Source organism: Kogia breviceps, chromosome 16, assembly GCF_026419965.1.
Source record: "Kogia breviceps isolate mKogBre1 chromosome 16, mKogBre1 haplotype 1, whole genome shotgun sequence".
In the NCBI taxonomy this organism is placed as follows: Eukaryota; Metazoa; Chordata; class Mammalia; order Artiodactyla; family Physeteridae; genus Kogia; species Kogia breviceps.
The window spans coordinates 2,344,166-2,362,326 of NC_081325.1; the positions used below are offsets into that span (position 1 = coordinate 2,344,166).

The 18,161-nt window shown below is 50.6% G+C and overlaps 1 protein-coding gene and 1 non-coding gene across 8 annotated transcripts in view; one reads left to right on the forward strand and one right to left on the reverse strand.

The window, feature by feature from the left end:
• CRYL1 (crystallin lambda 1) overlaps positions 1–18,161 on the reverse strand; it is a 76,914-nt gene that overhangs the window by 50,074 nt on the left and 8,679 nt on the right. For all 7 annotated transcript variants that reach the window (XM_059041489.2, XM_067016420.1, XM_067016419.1 and 4 more), the window contains one exon: positions 1,421–1,547. In XM_059041489.2, coding sequence (XP_058897472.1) covers positions 1,421–1,547 — 127 coding nt within the window. The remainder of the gene's footprint in view (positions 1–1,420; positions 1,548–18,161) is intronic.
• LOC131743599 (small nucleolar RNA SNORD22) lies at positions 16,280–16,405 on the forward strand. The gene has a single exon (XR_009331867.1). It is a non-coding gene; the product is annotated as a small nucleolar RNA SNORD22 (small nucleolar RNA).

Sequence of the window (18,161 nt, forward strand, 5' to 3'; positions counted from 1 at the left end):
AGAGAAAAGCCCGCGCGCAGCAACCAAGACACAAGGCAGCCAAAAGTAAAATCAATTAATTTTAAAAAGAAAAAAGAAAAGAGGCTCAAGTCACTTAGTGAAGACAGACGCCAAGTCAGGCACCGTTAAAAGTCTGAACGAGTGTTCTGTGAAACGTGGTCACATGTTCACACGCCAGGTCCCATCAGACGTGTCATCATACATCTTCATTTCCGTCGCGTAAATATTATATAGCAAATTGACCCCAGAAAGGAATCTATTGATGTTCTCATTGGAGGCAACAGAGCCTGGCCTTGTATTAGGGTCACCTGATGTGACCACAACGACCCAGGCATGGGTGTCCCGCCCTCGCCGGACCAGGATGAGGGGTCGGGTCGGGAAGCCGGAGAAAGGCCCTCAGCTGCTCAGTGCAGGGTGGGCGGCTCGAGGTCTGTCCTGGACCCCTCGGTCCCCTGTCCCCTCGCCCCCGCAGGGGGTCTCTGCTAGCAGCACAATGAGAACGACCTGCGTCGCCCTCCTCCAGCAGGGTCGCGGAAGAGGAGACACTTCCCTTAAAATCAAGCTAACCACGTGAGGACCCTTCCTCTGCGGGCACCGCGCTGCCGGGAGGACCCCTGGGCGCTCGGGGCCACGTCAGGAGGGCTCAGCCGTAACGCCAGGGCCCCTCAGAGCCCTCGGTGTCACGAGATCCGGGTGGAAAGAGCAGGAGGAGATGGGGCGCTTTGCTGGGTGCACTGGAGGAGCGTCGGCCCCCGGGTCTCCGGACCAGGAAACGCGCTCAGGCCCCGGGTTTGCTCCCAAATTCTCAGCTCGACCATCATCACAGAGCAGACGGGACATCAGCACTGACTGGACAGACAGCGAGGGCCTCCGGAGCGAAGGCTGCGTCGACCCTGGGCAGTAAGTGTCGCATTCCAGAAGCCGGGGTGACGCCGCGGTCTTAGTGGGGCGGGAGCTGCCCGTGGTCCCGGGTGGGCTGGAGCCTGCGAGGGCACCGAGCTGCTCCCCTGGCCCCGAGGCCCCCGCCCGCTCGGCCTGCAGCATCCTCGGTGGTGGGAGCAGGGCCCCCGGAGAGCCCGCTTTTGCCGAGTGGCGCTGTTGGAAAAGCTAAACGCAAAGGCCACAAGAAATGAGAGGGTTTCTTGTGGGCGACTTCTTTAAGCTTTTACACACTTGCATATGCGAACAAGAACATAATCTCTCATTCAGTTAGAAGAAAAAAGTAACAGTGTTAGCTGTCCAGAAAATGTGTATTTGCTCAACATTCTAACACCCCTGAAAGATAACACTATCCCATGGGTTTGACGAGAGCCCGTGTACCAGCCGGTTAAAGACAGTGTTTGCTCTCCCGTGAACGGCATCCTGACCTGCAGGCACATCCTGACCTGCCCCGCCCCGGAAGACAGGTGTCCCCGCTCACCTGGACGTGCAGGGCGCCCTCTACCGCCTCCCGGAGGTCGGAACAACTGCTGATGAGTGACAGCTGCTCCTTGGCGCCGCGCGAGCCTTTCAGGAAGCCCGACCGTTCCAGCAGCTTCATCTCTTTTCTGGAAAGCAGTGCAGAGCGAGCCGTGAGCATTCGGAAACAATTCGAAATGAGACAGAGGTCTACGTGACTCGTCAGCGGGGAAATGCAGATCAAAACCACGGGCCGCCCATTGCGATGGCGAGGGTGAACAGAAGAGAGAAGAAAGCAAGCGCGGGGCTGGCGGGGGTGTGGCGAGACAGCGCTGTGCGCTGCTGGCTGGAGTGTAAAAGCTGCAGCCAGGGGCCAAGTGGTGCGTGGTTTCTCCAAAAGTTCCGAACAGGCCTGTCGTGAACCGGAGACTCCACTCCTGGGTGTATACCCCCGAAAGCTGAAAGCGGGGACTCAGACACATATTTGTGCCCCCGTGTCCACACCAGCATTGTTCAGCGGCCAAAAGAGGGAAAGAACCCAGTGGCCACAGGCGGATGAATGGATACACAACCGCACGATGGAATGTTATGCAGCCTTAAGAGGGAAGGAAATCCTGACACAGGCTACTCTGAAACGCGGCGGGGACCCTGTGGTCCCTGCCCCCCAAGTCCTCAGCCCGCCTTTCGTCTGTGGAAAAACTTTAGCCAAAGGATAAGTTTAATCAGAGAAGTGGGGCAATGCAGAAACAAAGGAGAACAGTCAAACGAGACCAAAAAATAATAGTTTAGTCATTAAGCGTAGTCAAGGACCTTTAGTTCCCCCTTAAGGGATAGAGATAATCCTCTGAGCCGTATCCTGTGCGCCGTCTTGTAGATACCGAAACCCTCACCGGGTGGCAGGAGTGAACTCCATGATGACCAGACTGCAGCCATGACAGAAGCTGCCACAATCCCGGGAACTGGCCTCAGAGAGATGGAAACCGAATGTGGAACTGAAGGTTAACTGTACCTAGAACAATCAAGATGGCGTCGGTCAGACCACCGATGACCCATCTCATGGTGACTGTCAGAGCCGCCTGTGCTGTTTCTTCTGGTAGAATAAAAGCTGTCTGTACAAGCTCTTGCCCCCTGATTGTCAGCGGGGGGAGTCGGCCTTTGGACAGGCGTCCGTCTCCCTCCCCCCCACACCCCGGCTGCCGGCCTGCAAAATAAAGCAAACCTTCCTTTCCACCAGCCTGGCCTCTTTATTGGTTTCTGAGTGGCGAGCGGCCGGACCCCACTTTTGGTTACAACACCGTGGATGAACCTTGAGGACATTATGCTCAGTGAAACAAGCCAGCCACAAAACAACAAGTACTGTATGATTCCACTTGTATGAGGTCCCTAGAATAACCAGCTTCACAGAGACAGAGAGAGAGTGGGGGCTGCCAGGGGCTGGAGCAGGTTGCTGTCTGATGGGGACGGAGTCTCAGTTTTGCAAGATGACCATGAGAAGAGTGATGGAGACAGATGGCTGTGCAACACTGCGAATGTGCTTCATATCACTGAGCTGGACCCCAAAATTATTAAGATAATCAATCCTATAAGTATTTGACAATTAAACTTAAAAAAAAAATTTTTTTACAGGGCGAAACGAGGCCCATGGTGGGTAAAACCAGAAACCAGTGGTCGCTCGGCCTCAGTGGGGCCCTGGGGAGAAAGGGGCACAAGGAGGCGCCTCGCAACGCGGACCAGGGCCGTGTGGCTATCACTCACGACACGCTAAATACACAAGGTAAGCACACGCACAAGCATGCACGGGCTTTCCAGAACATTCTCTGGATTCCTCTGCCGGTGACTCAGCCACTTTCACATGGTTTCAGGCCGCAGGTTTTATCTTTAAGCCTGTCGGAGTCCTTTGGAGGGAACAAGTCGGGTTGGCGCTCCTGGGCGCAGGGTGTCAGCCAGGGGTGGGGGAGGCCCTGGGTTGGGGCCATGGCTTGAGCATGGCCAGTTACCTGGAGGGTCTGGGTCTCAGGTCACTGGACCGGGCGCTGCGGGAACAGGAGGCCACGGGAAGGCCGGGCATCATGTGAGTGAGGCCTGGACAGGAGGAACGGCCCTGGGCTGGTGTCTGCAGGGCATCCCTGAGCCGAGGTAACCCACGGGCAGCCCTGCTCGTCCTGTCCTGTCCTGTCCTGCGCTATCCTGCCCTGCCCTGCCCTGCCCTGTCCTGTCCTGTCCTGCCTTGTCCTGTCCTGCCCTATCCTGCCCTGTCCTGTCCTGTCCTGCCCTATCCTGCCCTGTCCTGCCCTGTCCTGCCCTGCCCTGTCCTGCCCTGTCCTGTCCTGTCCTGCCCTATCCTGCCCTGTCCCGGGGAGGCCGGTGCTCCTGAGGCACCAGGGCCCACGCGGGTCGGCCAGCTCCCTTGTTCTGTTTTTTTCTTAAAGCTGTGCATTCTGTATTTTGCTTTAGCTACAAATTGAGGAAGAGAAACTTTCTTGCTACTGTTATTGTGAAAAAACGGAAAGATGTGCTGAAATACAGTTTTCTTTATTATTTTACCAAAAAGAAGCCTCAGGCAAAGAGAACAAATCCACGACGCACCAGGTGGACGCAGCCTCTCCTGCTTCTGGGACGGCTTCGCGGAGAAGCCCCCGCGGGCCGTCACCGTGCAGGGTACTCGGGCTTCAATTTTTTTAAAAGCAGACAGAATCTGTGAGAGTTTTGTCATATAAATGATTTGGAAGAGCTGTGGTATGTCAGCTAAAACAAACAAACCAAAAAAGCGAGTTACACTAGTTCCAATATTCTTCACTGAGTGTTTTGGAAGAGCTTCTGCCTCGAGCTTTGCAGGGGGTACGACTCTCTCCGCTGGCTTCTCAGCTTCATACTCGCCGCTCGGAGGCCAAGAACGCGGCTCCGCTGGAGCGCCCGCCGAGAGGCTGCAGTGCCCCAGCCTGACCTCTAGAGGTCAGCCCAGCACCGGGACTCAAGGCTCCTAACTTCAGCAAAGTTAGAAAAGATGTTAACAATTACCAGTATAGGGTACAAAATGGGTGAGCTTTTTGTATATTTCTGTTTTTGAGATTTTCTTTAAAACAGACATTTATTATTAAGACATTTATTAATAAAAAAATAATAATTATTTACTAATTTATTAATCATTTATTTCCTCGATAAGAACTTATCGAGGAAATAAAACACAAATATTTCCGAAACAGCAGGTTGTGTTCCCAGGTCAGATCCTAAGCCCCTGTGTAGGGACAGGGGACAGGAGACTGGGGGTTTGGGTTATAAACTCTAGCAATAGTTGTCTTTATGCATGCATTTCCTTAATAAGATTGTCTAAAATAGAACCACCTAGGCACTGAGCTGTTTCAGAGGATTCCTGGTGTCCTGACCTCCCTGTGCTCTGCGCCCCGCCTGTAGCCCCGTCCTCGCTGCCTGCGTCCTGTCTGAGGCCAACTCCGCAAGGAGCCTCACCGTCAGCCTGTTACGAAGTCCTAAGGGGATCTGGGGCAGGTTTTTCTACTTCCCCCCTCTTCCCTGAGGTCTGAGGCACTGAGGCAGCTGCAGATGGAGAGGAGGCGGGCGAGGCGGGGGTGGGGGGGGGTGTCGCAGAGCCAGGCAGGACCAAGCTCAGGAACGCAAGCCTACTTGGCCTCCGCCAACAAAAATCCTAAATCACAGAGCCACGGGGCAGAGGCCGGCTGGGAAACGAGTGGCCAGGCCAGACGCGCCCCAGGGCCCGGGGATGGTCAACTGCATCAAGCTGATGCTCCACGAAGGCCCCAGTTACGTCGGGACAGCGTCCCGCTGTGTCCTCCGCTCCTGCGGTGGAATGTTGTGCGGACACTTTCTTCCCGTTCATTCATCTCATTTTTATCATTTTCAGTGTCTTTGAAGTGGGAGAATGCCAAACTTCTTATTAAAAATAGGAGCCTCAAAAAAAAAAAAAAAATAGGAGCCTCAGACTTCTTTTCTTTGACCGCACAGGGCCTTTAAAATCTGGAATCCCTTCCACCAAAGCTGGGCCCCCATCCGCCAAGGCCTGCACCTCCCCCACTCCCTTCTCTCCCCACCCTTTATTCACACGGGTTACAGGCCCAGCCCCCTGGACGCCTCAACCTGAAAACCTCTCAGCGAGCAGATGAAGCTCAATACGTGGGAGGAAGAAAAGTCCCTCCATGTGTCCCACGGAGGCCTGGGGCTCTGCCTGCTGGGACCCAGGGGCCCGCTGCCGCCCCTCTCGGGCACTCCGAGGTCTCTTCCCTTGGGCGGGAGACACCCCGGGGAGCAGAGGGCCCCCTTCGGCCTCACTCGGTCAATCCTACCAACGTTTTCACCGGAGTGTCAGGCCGAAGCCCGGTTAACAGAAGCGTCCCCTGCTTTCCTGTTTGTCGCTGCGGGAAACCGCATGGGGAGACGTGACCAGGATTCACATTCTGAGTCCACACGCTGACTTCAGTCCACGTGAGCCTTCAGAGCCTTCCCCCCCGCCCGGAACGCGTGTGTCCTCCCCCCCCCGGGCCCCGCAGGATGGGGAGGTCGGCGGGAATGCCCCAAACCCAGCAGCACTCACTCCTAACCCCGCCGTGCACAGATAGCCAAAGTACTCTGATTTCTCCCCAGTGTTAAATGCACAACTAGCACACGTAACTTTTACAGATCAGAGCAAGCAAAAGCCATTTCTGTTTGGGAAGAGGGGTAAATACCTAACATGAAGCAATTATTTGAACTGTCCTAGTGACGGCCAAGGGCCAGCAAGACCCGCGAACACACAGACAACGTCAGGATCGACAACCCGCTGAACTGACGGCCCACTGGTGTCAACTTCTGGCGATGGCACTGGGGTCACTTCTGAACTTCGCAGCCCAGGTAGGTCTGGTCAACTGCTGCTCTGCACCGTCCTTGTTAAACCCCTGCAGACAGGCTCCCGCCCACTGACTTACGTCTTCTTTACTGGCCTTCAACACACTTGAAAACATGTCCCCGTGAGTGTCTTGTCCATGTTTCCTATAGCTCCAGCTACTAGATGGCGTACCTTTCTCAGTAACTGTAGCCGACGCAGATGGGAGCCATCTGTGGCCATTCTGAGATCTATTACCTCAGTTATTCCGGCCAAAGCTATGCGGGCAATGAAAAGTTAGTTTCAATCCAGGACAGACCGGTGCAGAGGATCCAGGTCAAAACTGGGTTCAAGATATGGAAGCAGGGCTTCCCTGGGGGCGCAGCGGTTGAGGGTCCGCCTGCCGACGCCGGGGACGCGGGTTCACGCCCCGGTCCGGGAAGATCCCACGTGCCGCGGAGCGGCTGGGCCCGTGAGCCACGGCCGCTGAGCCTGCGCGTCCGGAGCCTGTGCTCCGCGACGGGAGAGGCCACAGCAGAGAGAGGCCGGCGTACCGCAAAAAAAAAAAAAACAACAAAAAACGCGGTGTTCCTTGAGCGCAGCAATGGCACACGGGTTAATTCAACCCAGTCGGGAAGACACACTGTTGATGCTTCTTGACAAAAGGATAAAGTCGGCTCTCCTTAAGTCTCGTGCCTAACATGGCCAGGGACACTTCATCCTGGGGTCCTGAACCTCTCAGGACCACAGCCAGCACCCAGTGTTGCTGTCGACGCGAGCCGACAGTCATTTCAGCCTGCGGGCTGATGCTTCTCTTACTGAAAGAAGCAGTTGATCATTCTTTCCTGGCTGCAAAGATTGTGACACTCAGAACTCATCTTCCTGACCAAAATATTCACAGAAGTAAGGTTTGGATTCGAGCCTCTTAACTTGGTCTCCGGTGCAGGAAGGGCACATTTGAAAAATCCCATGATTTAAGAAAGGGGAGCAGGTGGCCGTACATCAGTCCCAAAACCTAAAACGAAGTGCCGCCCCACCTAGGCGGGTGACCAGACAGCACTCGGACCCAGTTCTCCTGGAGGCTTTTGCCAGCAACAGTTGGAACAGAGGCACAAGATACCCTGAAATCCCACTTGCCTGTCACAAGTGCAACCAGCTCTGCATGTTAAAGTGAACTCGACTTACACATATGTGGGTTAGAAAAACAAAGCCACTGTATGAGGAAAGATTTGTGTGTACTCAAGTCTTAAGACACATAAGAATTCAGTACACTTGCTTGTTCTGTAACAAGGATGCTAATAGTAATTGTTTCGGTTTGGTGTTTTTTCTTTGGTTTGGTTTGGTTGAAAAATCTTACAGGCCAATCTAATTGGCCACCAATAATATTTTAAAGTATTAGATTTTAATTAAGCAAAGTAGTAGGAAAATAGGAAAGCCTTTAATCTGGCCTAAAAAAGAAAAGGAACAAGAAAACCCTACTTATAATTTCCCCATGTTCTCCCTGATGGCTGAAAGGACTTTATTTTATTTTATTTTTGTGGTACACGGGCCTCTCACTGCTGTGGCCTCTCCCGTTGCGGAGCACAGGCTCCGGACGCGCAGGCGCAGCGGCCATGGCTCACGGGCGCAGGCGCAGCGGCCATGGCTCACGGGCGCAGGCGCAGCGGCCATGGCTCACGGGCGCAGGCGCAGCGACCATGGCTCACGGGCCCAGCCTCTCCGCAGCACGTGGGATCCACCCGGACCCGGGCACGAACCCGTGTTCCCTGCATCGGCAGGCGGACTCTCCAGCAGGCGGACTCTCCACCACTGCGCCACCAGGGAAGCCCACACAGGTAACTTTTTTTGTTTTTTTTTTTCCCCGGTACGCGGGCCTCTCACTGCTGTGGCCTCTCCCGTTGCGGAGCACAGGCTCCGGACGCGCAGGCGCAGCGGCCATGGCTCACGGGCCCAGCCGCTCCGCGGCACGTGGGATCTTCCCGGACCGGGGCACGAGCCCGTGTCCCCTGCATCGGCAGGCGGATTCTCAACCACTGCACCACCAGGGAAACCTTTGAAAGGACTTTAAAAGTGGCCAAGATCTTTAATGATACACCTAAAAAATAAGGCCTATTAATACAAATACCCCAAGAAGCAGGACAAAGAACTTTTCAATTAGGAATCATAAGAGTTTTCTCTTGGTTACAGCTGCGTTGGAATTAGGTCTACAAAATAAAAGATGAAACGGTAACAGAACTGAAAAGTGGAGAGGTCAGTAAACTACAGTCCAGTTCCCATAAGGCCTGAGACAGAATGATGATTTTTACATTTTTAAATGGTTGAAAACAAAAAACCAAACAATACTTTGTGGCGTGTGACAATTTTATGGACTCCAAAGGTAGTGCTAACACACTAAGTTTGCTGGGACGCAGGCCTGCACACAGACTGCCAGCTTCAGCCCCACGAGGAGGAACTGAAAGGCCTAAAGCTCTACCGTCTGGCCTTTCCGAGCTGGTCAGCAGCCCGCACCGGGCTGGCTCACGGTCGCCTCTCCAGGCTGGGTTTCCCTCCAACCCTGGGCCTGCTGCTGAGCTAAACTCTCAGCTCCAAACTGCCTCCACCAACACGCTTGCCAAAAAAACAAGTAAAAGTCCAGCATGTGAGGTCCAGCATGGCTGTAACTACCATCCGTTCCCATAGGGACTCCCTGTGTCCCGACTCAGACAAACCACTAACGTGGGAACAAAAGATACATTTACCAAAGTCAGTGTAATTTTACCTACTTAGGAATGCCATAAATTCCTCAAAGTTCTTTACACTGTATTCCCCTTAATGGTTAGGGTTCCTATTGCTCCCTACGTCACCTTGATGAAATAAAATTCATATTTCAAGGAATTTTATGTATGAACTTATTTACAAATTTAATTTATAAATTTAATTTATAAATTTTATTTGTAAATTTCAAGGAAGATTTAAACATAAAACTTCTCTGCCCATCTGGGCCTCCTGCCTCCGCTTTAGTGCTTGTGCATCTGAAGTAACCAGAGCTCCTTAGGAGAGAACCTTCCATCGGAATCTTGTCCGGGGTCACGACAACCCACCATGTTTGTATGGTCTTAACATGTTCAGATCTGGATTGTGTAAACTGTCAACAGGAAACGGAGCAGGACCCTGTGGGGTACAAGTCCTTTACCATGCCCCTCCCCGTTTCTCCTTTGTAGGAAACAGGCTTCATTCAGCCTCCTTGACTTTCCGTGAGTGAGTTCCGAGGGGCAGAGTCAAACTGTTGCTGATCAGGGGAGGGAGGGTATTCGGACAAAAGGGAGGAGCAGTCAAGAAACAATAATGCAGCCTTGGGGCAGGGTCCTGGTTCCCCCTCAAGGAATGTACATCACAATACCTTGAGTTCTTCTATGGGAACTAAGGCCCCCACCCAGTGGAGGATGGCAATTTCAGGCTGAGCTCAAGATTCCTGGAGCCCCGCCCTTTACTCACTACCAACCAATCAGAAGAAAGTCTGCACACAGTGGGAGATGAGGAAGACTCTGAGCCCCTCCCCCAGTGATTCTCCCTTTAATTTCATGGTTGAGGAGAATCTTTGGATTTTTTTCTTTTTTTTTTTTTGAACATGACCCCACCTTCTCCCCAGGTTGCCGGCCTCCTGAATAAAGCAAACTTTCCTTTCCAACCAACAGTGGTCTCTCCAGTACTGGCTTTTGAGCAGTGAGTTCAGTAACAAATATACATATGTGACATATAACCCTTCATCCCCAAAACTTACACAACTGTGCTTTGACCTCTAACAGGAGGAACAATCCTCAGACTTTCTGAAAGACTGTTTCCTGGGTTATAATCCTCAGGTCGGCTCAAATAAAATTTTCCACTTCTTTCTTAGATTAACTATCAATTTTTTTTCATCCTCCACTAAATTAAATACTAAGTTCTTTGTGCTGCCTTATTCCTTTGATGTCTTTTAAAAACACTCTAGGGCTTCCCTGGTGGTGCAGTGGTTAAGAATCCACCTACCTATGCAGGGGACATGGGTTCGAGCCCTGGTCTGGGAAGATCCCACATGCCACGGAGCAACTAAGCCCGTGCGCCACAACTACTGAGCCCGTGAGGCACAATTACTGAGCCCGCATGCCACAACTACTGAGCCTGCACTCTAGAGCCCACGAGCCACAACTACTGAGCCTGCGTGCTTAGAGCCTCTGCTCCACAAGAGAAGCCACAGCAATGAGAAGCCTGTGCACCACGACTACAGAAAGCCTGCGTGCAGCAACAAAGACCCAATGTGGCCAAAAATAAATAAATAATAAATTTATTTTTTTAAAAAAGAGAAATCTATTTAAAAAAAAAACAAACATACGCTTACCATATGATTCAGCAATTGTACTCCTTGGTATTTACCCTTAGGAGTTGAAAACATGTCCATACAAAAACCTGCGTGGATGTTTGTTTATAGGAGCTTTGTTCATAACTGTCAAAATGTGCCCGCACCCAAGATGTCCTCTGGTAAGTAAATGGATAAATAAACTGCGGTGTATTCCAACAATGGAGTAATATTCAGTGCTAAAAGGAATGAGTTATGAAAAGACATGGGGAAAACCTACGTGCATATTATTAAATGAAAGAAGTCCATGTGAACAGGGTACAGACTGTGTGAGTCCAAACTGATACAGTATAAAGCTCAGTGGTTGACAAGGGCTTAGGAGGAGGGAGCACAGGTGAAATGGAGCAGGACCCTGCGGGGCCCTCCTGGGTACAAAAGCCTTTTTGTGTCCCCTTTTCTTGTTGGCAGGAAAAAGGGTTCAGCCTCCAAGACCTTCCCTGAGTTCCAAAGGGCAGATTCAAACAGTTGCTGATGGGGTGGGGGGGGAGGAAGGGAGGGGACGCAGAGACCAGGCAGGAGCAGTCAAGAAATAGCACAGCCTTAGGGCGGGGTCCCTCCTCCTCCTCAAGGAATACACATCGCAATACCTGTCCGAGCTCTTCTGCAGAACCCAGGTGGGGGGGATGGTAACTTCAGGCTGAGCACAAGATTCCTGGAGCTCCGCCCTCTTACCTCACCACCAACCAATCAGAAGGAGGTCACACATCCTGAAGCGCTCACCCCAAATTTTGCCTATTAAAGACTTTTCCCTAAAATCCACTGGGGAGTTGGGGTCTTCTGAGCACAAGCCACCTGTTCGCCTTGCTTGGCCCTGCAGTAAACCTTTCTCTGCTCCATACTGTGATATTTTGGTTTGTTGGGCCTCACTGTGTATCAGGCACATGAAGTTTCATTTGATAACAGGGAATTTTTAGGGCAGTAACTTTTCCTTATGATACTATAATGGTGGATACATGTCCATGTGTCTGACCCCACAGAATGTACAGCAAGTCCCTTACATGCAAACGAGTTCCATTCCAAGAGCACGTTCATAAGTCCAACAAAGTTAGCCTAGGTACCCAGCTAACACCATCGGCTACGTGTACCGCTGCTTTTGTGCTTGCTTCTGGACATCCTGGGCTTGAAATAAAGATACTGTGCTCTAGACAGTACTGCACAGTAAGGTACACAAAAGCACAGTGGTTGTCCACTCGTAGAGGACGCACACACGTGACAGTGTACGCCAGACAGGGGAACTAACTTACGTGATTGGACATGCGAACACACGCTTGCCACTTGAAGGCTCGTATGTAGGGGACGCTGTACGACACTAAGAGTGAACCGTGATATTAACTATGGTCTTTGGATGATGACGATGTGTCATTGTGGTTGTAACAAATGTACCATCCGGAGAGGGATGTTGACAGTGGGGGCGCTGTGCACGTGCTTAGGGCTTGGGGGAACACAGGAAAGCTCTATAGCTCTCCTCAGTTTTGCTGTGAACCTAAAGCTGCTCTAAATAATGAGGTCTGTTTTAAAAAGAGAGGGACTTCCCTGGTGGCGCAATGGATAAGGCTCCGCACTCCTAATGCAGGGGGCCTGGGTTCGATTCCTGGTCAGGGAATTAGGTCCCACGTGCATGCTGCAACTAAGAGTTTGCATGCCACTACTAAGGAGCTGGCGAGCTGCAACTAAGGAGCCCGTGTTCTGCAACTAAGGAGCCAGTGAGCTGCAACTAAGGAGCTCGCCAGCCACAACTAAGACTCGGTGCAACCAAATAAATAAATACTTTAAAAATAAATAAATAAAAAGAGAAAACGTAGGAATTAAAAAGGAGCCGTTTCCTTTAAAAAATATTTATCAACTAAAAAAAATAAAAGAACTGAAACCAGGGCTTCCCTTGTGGCGCAGTGGTTGAGAATCCGCCTGCCGATGCAGGAAACACGGGTTTGTGCCCTGGTCCGGGAAGATCCCACATGCCGCGGAGCAACTAAGCCCGTGAGCCATGGCCGCTAGGCCTGTGCGTCCGGAGCCTGTGCTCCGCAACGGGAGAGGCCACAACAGTGAGAGGCCTGCATACCGGAAAAAAAAAAAAAAAAAAAAAAAACTGAAACCAGCAAAAGGCAGGGTTGCCCTAAGGGTACATGCACGAGGGGCCTGTGTCTGAGACTAGGGCCAAACTCATTCGAGCTCAGAGATCACCACACACACAAGGCAACGAAGGGGAACAGGTTTTTTCAGCCCCAAATATGCCACCTTGGCACAAGGATTGTTTTGAGATAAAGGCAATCAAAACCCAGCAGATTCAGGAAAGGCTCTTTCCTTCCCTCTCAACTGCCTAAATTTACATTCGAAAGGGGGCCTGGGTCAGAAGAGAGTCGTTTTGTTTGTTGGTTGGTTGGTTGGTGTTTTTTTTTTTTTTTTTAAGGCCTATGAGAGAACCCTGAGACTCTCCAGTTTTTCAGTTTTTTGTTTTTTAAATTTTATTTATTTATTTATTTATTTATTTATGGCTGTGTTGGGTCTTCGTTTCTGTGCGAGGGCTTTCTCTAGTTGCAGCAAGTGGGGGCCACTCTTCTTCGCGGTGCGCGGGCCTCTCACTATCGCGGCCTCTCTTGTTGCAGAGCACAGGCTCCAGATGCGCAGGCTCAGTAGTTGTGGCTCACGGGCCTAGTTGCTCCGCGGCACGTGGGATCTTCCCGGACCAGGGCTCAAACCCACGTCCCCTGCATCGGCAGGCGGATTCTCAACCACTGCGCCACCAGGGAAGCGCAGAAGAGACAGTTTTACCTGAGAAACACCTGCACAACAGGGCAGCGTTTGTTATCCCGAGGTCTCCTCTCCTTCCTGGGAAAGGCCTTCCCTCCTCTGCATCCTGATGTCCCGCGCAGGCAAGATTTATAGAAGCCTCAGCTGCCCGGCTAAGCCTTGCGAGTCCTAATGGCTTTAGGGGGCTCCCCTATGTATGTAATTACATCTGTTTTTCTCCTGTTAATCTGCCTTATATCAATTTAATTATCAGACCAGACAAAGAACCTAGAAGGGAAGAAGGGGACATTTTCCCACCCCTACCGTGATAAACCACCGCAAACTTTATTTTTCTTCTCAGCACCTACTACTACTGTGATATTGTGACTTACAATAAGAAAGATGTAGTTGGTCTTTACAGAGCTGGCACAGAACGCCTAAAAACTCTTGGAATTTCCTGCGAAGAGAGCAACAAGGGTGTCTTTTGTTATGTTAATGAGGTGCCTTTTGCAAGCACCTCGGGATAGGGGCTGGTGGCCGGAGGCACCACCCCAGTAATTACAGTCTCGCCCCTGACCTGGGGGCGGAGAGTGAGTTCCGTCACCAGCGGGCAACGATTTAATGGATTTAATCAACAGTGGCTCAACGATGAAGCCTCCATAAAACCCAAAGACGGGGTCCAGAGAGCCTCCCGGTTGAACAGGTGGAGATTCGGGGGAGGGCACCCAGAGGGCAGGAAAACTCCACGCCCCTCCACGTGTCCCCATCTGGCTGTTGATCTGTAGCCCTAACACCGTTGGTAATAAACCAGAAATCTAGGGAGTAGCTAGTCTCCCGGGCCTGTGAGCCGCTCTAGCCAGTTAAGCAAACCCAAGGAGGGGGCTGCGGGAACCTGCGATCCACAGGACGGGAGCACAGGTGACAACTGGGCTTAATTGGTGTCTGCACTGAGGGGCTCACGGACCGAGTCCCTCACCTGCGGAGCCTGATGGCATCTCGGAACTGAGCTGAGTCGTGGGACGCGCAACTGCAGACGGAGAACTGCTTGGTCTGGGAAGACCCCCACGTCAGGAGTGGAAACCAGAATCTCAGCTATTAAACATGTGGGTCGAGCAATTCTTGGGTAAAGGGCCGCATAGGGATATTTCAGGCTTTGTGGCCACATGAGATCTCTGTTACATACTTTTCTTCTTTTCTATTTAATAATCCTTAAAAGCGTGAAAACCGATCCTAGCTCCCAGGATACACCAAACACACCGCAGCCGGGATTTGGCCAGTCGCCTGCTTTGCCAGAGCTGATGCTGAGACACCAGGCATGCCAGTGACTCCTTTTGGACCGTCCGCCCCCCTCCGCTCCCCTCCCCTCCCCTCCCCTCGCGGTTCGGGGTCTTGGTCTGTTGTGTTTACCACTTAATCTCCAGCCTCCGTGGCCAGCATACAGGATGTGCTCAGTCAGGGTTTTTGAACGAATGAAAGCGGGAATGCGTCAGGAAAGAAATGTTTTTACCTCAAACTCCCCAATGATTTCTGCAGTGGAGGCACGGGGGATCCCCCCCAGATCTCCCCGAATTCCCTTTACCAGCCCATCCCCCCAGCCTGTGAATGCTTCGCTGCCCCCTCCTCCCTCAGGGCACCACCCTGGCCCCGGAAGCCTGGGAGTCACACCCAGGCAGGAGTGTGAACGCGGCTCCCTAGCCGCCGGGGATGAAAACTCTGAAGAGCGCTTTACGCTCCAGGACTCCAGTGCAAACTCGTCGAGGCTGGACCTCCTCCTAAAATCTTGCCTTTGTCTTCCTTAACCGGACGCCGCTCCCTCACTGCTTTCTCCCAGAAGCACTTTCTTAATAAATCACTGGCCCAGGAATCTTTGTCTCAGGTTCTGATTCTGAGGAACCTGATCTAAGACAACCCCAGGTATCGGAACTATCAGATATATAATATAAAGCAATCATGTATTAAACGCTCAAAGATTTGAAAAATGGAACCACAGACAATCAGCAAACAATGAGAAACTACTAAAAATGAGCAGGTATATTTGGAAAAAAAGCAAATAGGACTTTTAAAATGGAAATTTAATTACTGAAATAAACTCAGTGGATGGTTTAAGTAACAGACTAGACGCAGCTAAAACTAGAATTAGTAAACTGGAAGAAAGATCTAAGGAATGTACCCAGAATGTCCTGCACAGAGAGAGGGAGATGGAAAGTTGAAAGAGACTTTAAAGGATCTGAAGGCTAGAATGAGTTGGTTCGATATACATATAATCAGAATCCCAGAAGGAAAACAGACCCAGCAGTCTCACACTTAGGTAGGTACCCTGTGGACACTCTTGGCACTTAAGCACCAGGAGACATATGAAAGGATAATAATGTAGCATTCTTTACATTAGCCCCCAACTAGAAACAGCTATAACGTTCATCAGGATAAAATATAAATAAATAACAGCAAAGTCACACAGTAGAATATTATATAGCAATGGACATAGATGTACTACAGCTATAAGCAATGACATGGGTGAATCTCACAAAAATATTTTTATAAAGCATAAAAACAAGCAAAACTAAACCATATATTGTTTAGGGAAACAAATACATGATACAACTTTTTTTAAGGCAAGGTAATGGTAGACACAAAATGAAGGAAGATGGGGCTCAAATTCAAAAGGTGGACACAGGGTATTGATAATACTACCCTAGACCTCAAGTTCCTGAATGTTTGTTTTATTCCAGTCTTCATAAACTAGTATACGTGACCTGTTCTTTCGTATATATTTAACATGGAAAGTAATACTTGCAGAATCTCTATAAAACAAACAGTATAGAGAAATGCTGAAGATGCCTGTCCTTGGCATGTCAGATAAACTATGGCTGGACTCTGTGTCCTACTATGTCTTTGAGTGGGTTCCTGACCATTCACAGACCTAAGTTTTCTCACAAAATATGGCAGTAACTTCCCACTGTAGAAACATTCACACGTCTAACCTCCTGTCCTAGTCCCAGAGCCTGTAAAGGTGAACCCACTGGCGCTGGCTGGGGGATAAGAGGAAAGCTTGTTCCAGATGGAACTGTCAGAGGGATCATAAGAATTTCTAAACAAGGCAAAGGAGGGAATAAATTACTGGTTGAAAAATCAGTTGTTTTGGGTTTTTTTTTTTAGGTCTGAAGAAAGAACAAAGCACATATAATGGAATCTAACTCTTGGAGGATATCAAAAATGGAATTTTCTTATACAACCTACCTGTTCAAATTAGCATACAATTATTTCAGCCTTTCTAAGTAAAAGTTTGTTTGTTTTTTTAAAAAAAGGCCTTCCCTGGTGGCACTGTGGTTAAGAACACCTGCCAATACAGGGGACACGGGTTCGAGCCCTGGCCCGGGAAGATCCCACGTGCAACAGAGCAGCCAAGCCCATGTGCCACAACAACTGAGCCTGTGCTCCAGAGGCCGAGAGCCACAACTACTGAAGCCCACGCACCCAGAGCCCGTGCTCTGCAACAAGAGAAGCCACGACAACGAGAAGCCCGCGCACCGCACCGAAGAGTAGCCCCCGCCGCAACTAGAGAAAGCCCGCGCGCAGCCACGAAGAACCAAAGCAGCCAAAAATAAATAAATTAATTAATTTAAAAATATATATAGGGCTTCCCTGGTGGCGCAGTGGTTGAGAGTCCGCCTGCCGATGCAGGGGACGCGGGTTCGTGCCCCGGTCCGGGAAGATCCCACGTGCCGCGGAGCGGCTGGGCCCGTGAGCCGTGGCCGCTGAGCCTGCGCGTCCGGAGCCTGTGCTCCGCAACGGGAGGGGCCACGACAGTGAGAGGCCCGCGTACCGCAATAAATAAATAAATAAATAAATATATATATATATATATATATATATATATATATATATATATGGCAGTAACATCCACCCCATGGGGTTCACTATGAGAATTAATGCAGTAAGATTACTAGGCTATAAGCACCCTGGTGGGAAGGACTAGCTCTGTCTTGTTCATCTGTGTCCCTGGTTAATAGCACGTGCCTGGAACACAGAGGTCCGTATGCCAATTCCCCTTCCTTGCATACAGTACAGAACAACGCACTAGGGGGTGTTTAGTTTTATAGTGGTTGTTTCCTTTTTTGGTTTTTGTTTCTTTTATTTGCTTACGTTTTTCAGACTGATGTTTCATCTTGTCACTGGCTACATGTTACTCTATGTAAGAAGCAACTTGACTTCTCTGGGTTTGGGGTTCTTACCTGTAACACAACAAAGTCGGCCTAAGGTATACAATTTCTTGATGCCTATAGCCTGACATCATACCCTATATATTAGTCTTTTCAAACGGTCAACGATAAAACATCTTTTGTTACACAAAAATGCACATTCAAGTTAAGGATCATGGCTCTGCCCCAAAGGAGGAGAGTATCTATCTACCTAACAAACCAGGCCCCAGAGGGAACCACGATTAGTGATGGTATCTTGGGGGAGGGCGGGGCATGAATTAGTTTGGTTCTTCTGTCTTTGGACTCCCTGTTTTGGCCTTTTTCCTTTTGGTTCCTATTCGTCCTCCTCCTGGGATCGCCCCTAAAACTCCACCCGCTGCCGGCTTGGCGCTCAGCATTTGCTAAGTCCACCTACTCTCATGCCTTAAACAATACTTACCACGGTTAATTCCGGTCCTGCCTTGACAGAGCAACAGGTCAGAACAGAGCTCAGGACCTCTGTTACTGAAGCGTAGAATCCACGCAGCTCCAGGGCGTGTGACACGGGAGAGGGCTCGAAGCTGGGGGTCTACACTCAGTTCCTCCACTCCCCTCACCCGTCCTCACCGCCCTCAGTCCTGTCCTCGTAATCTGA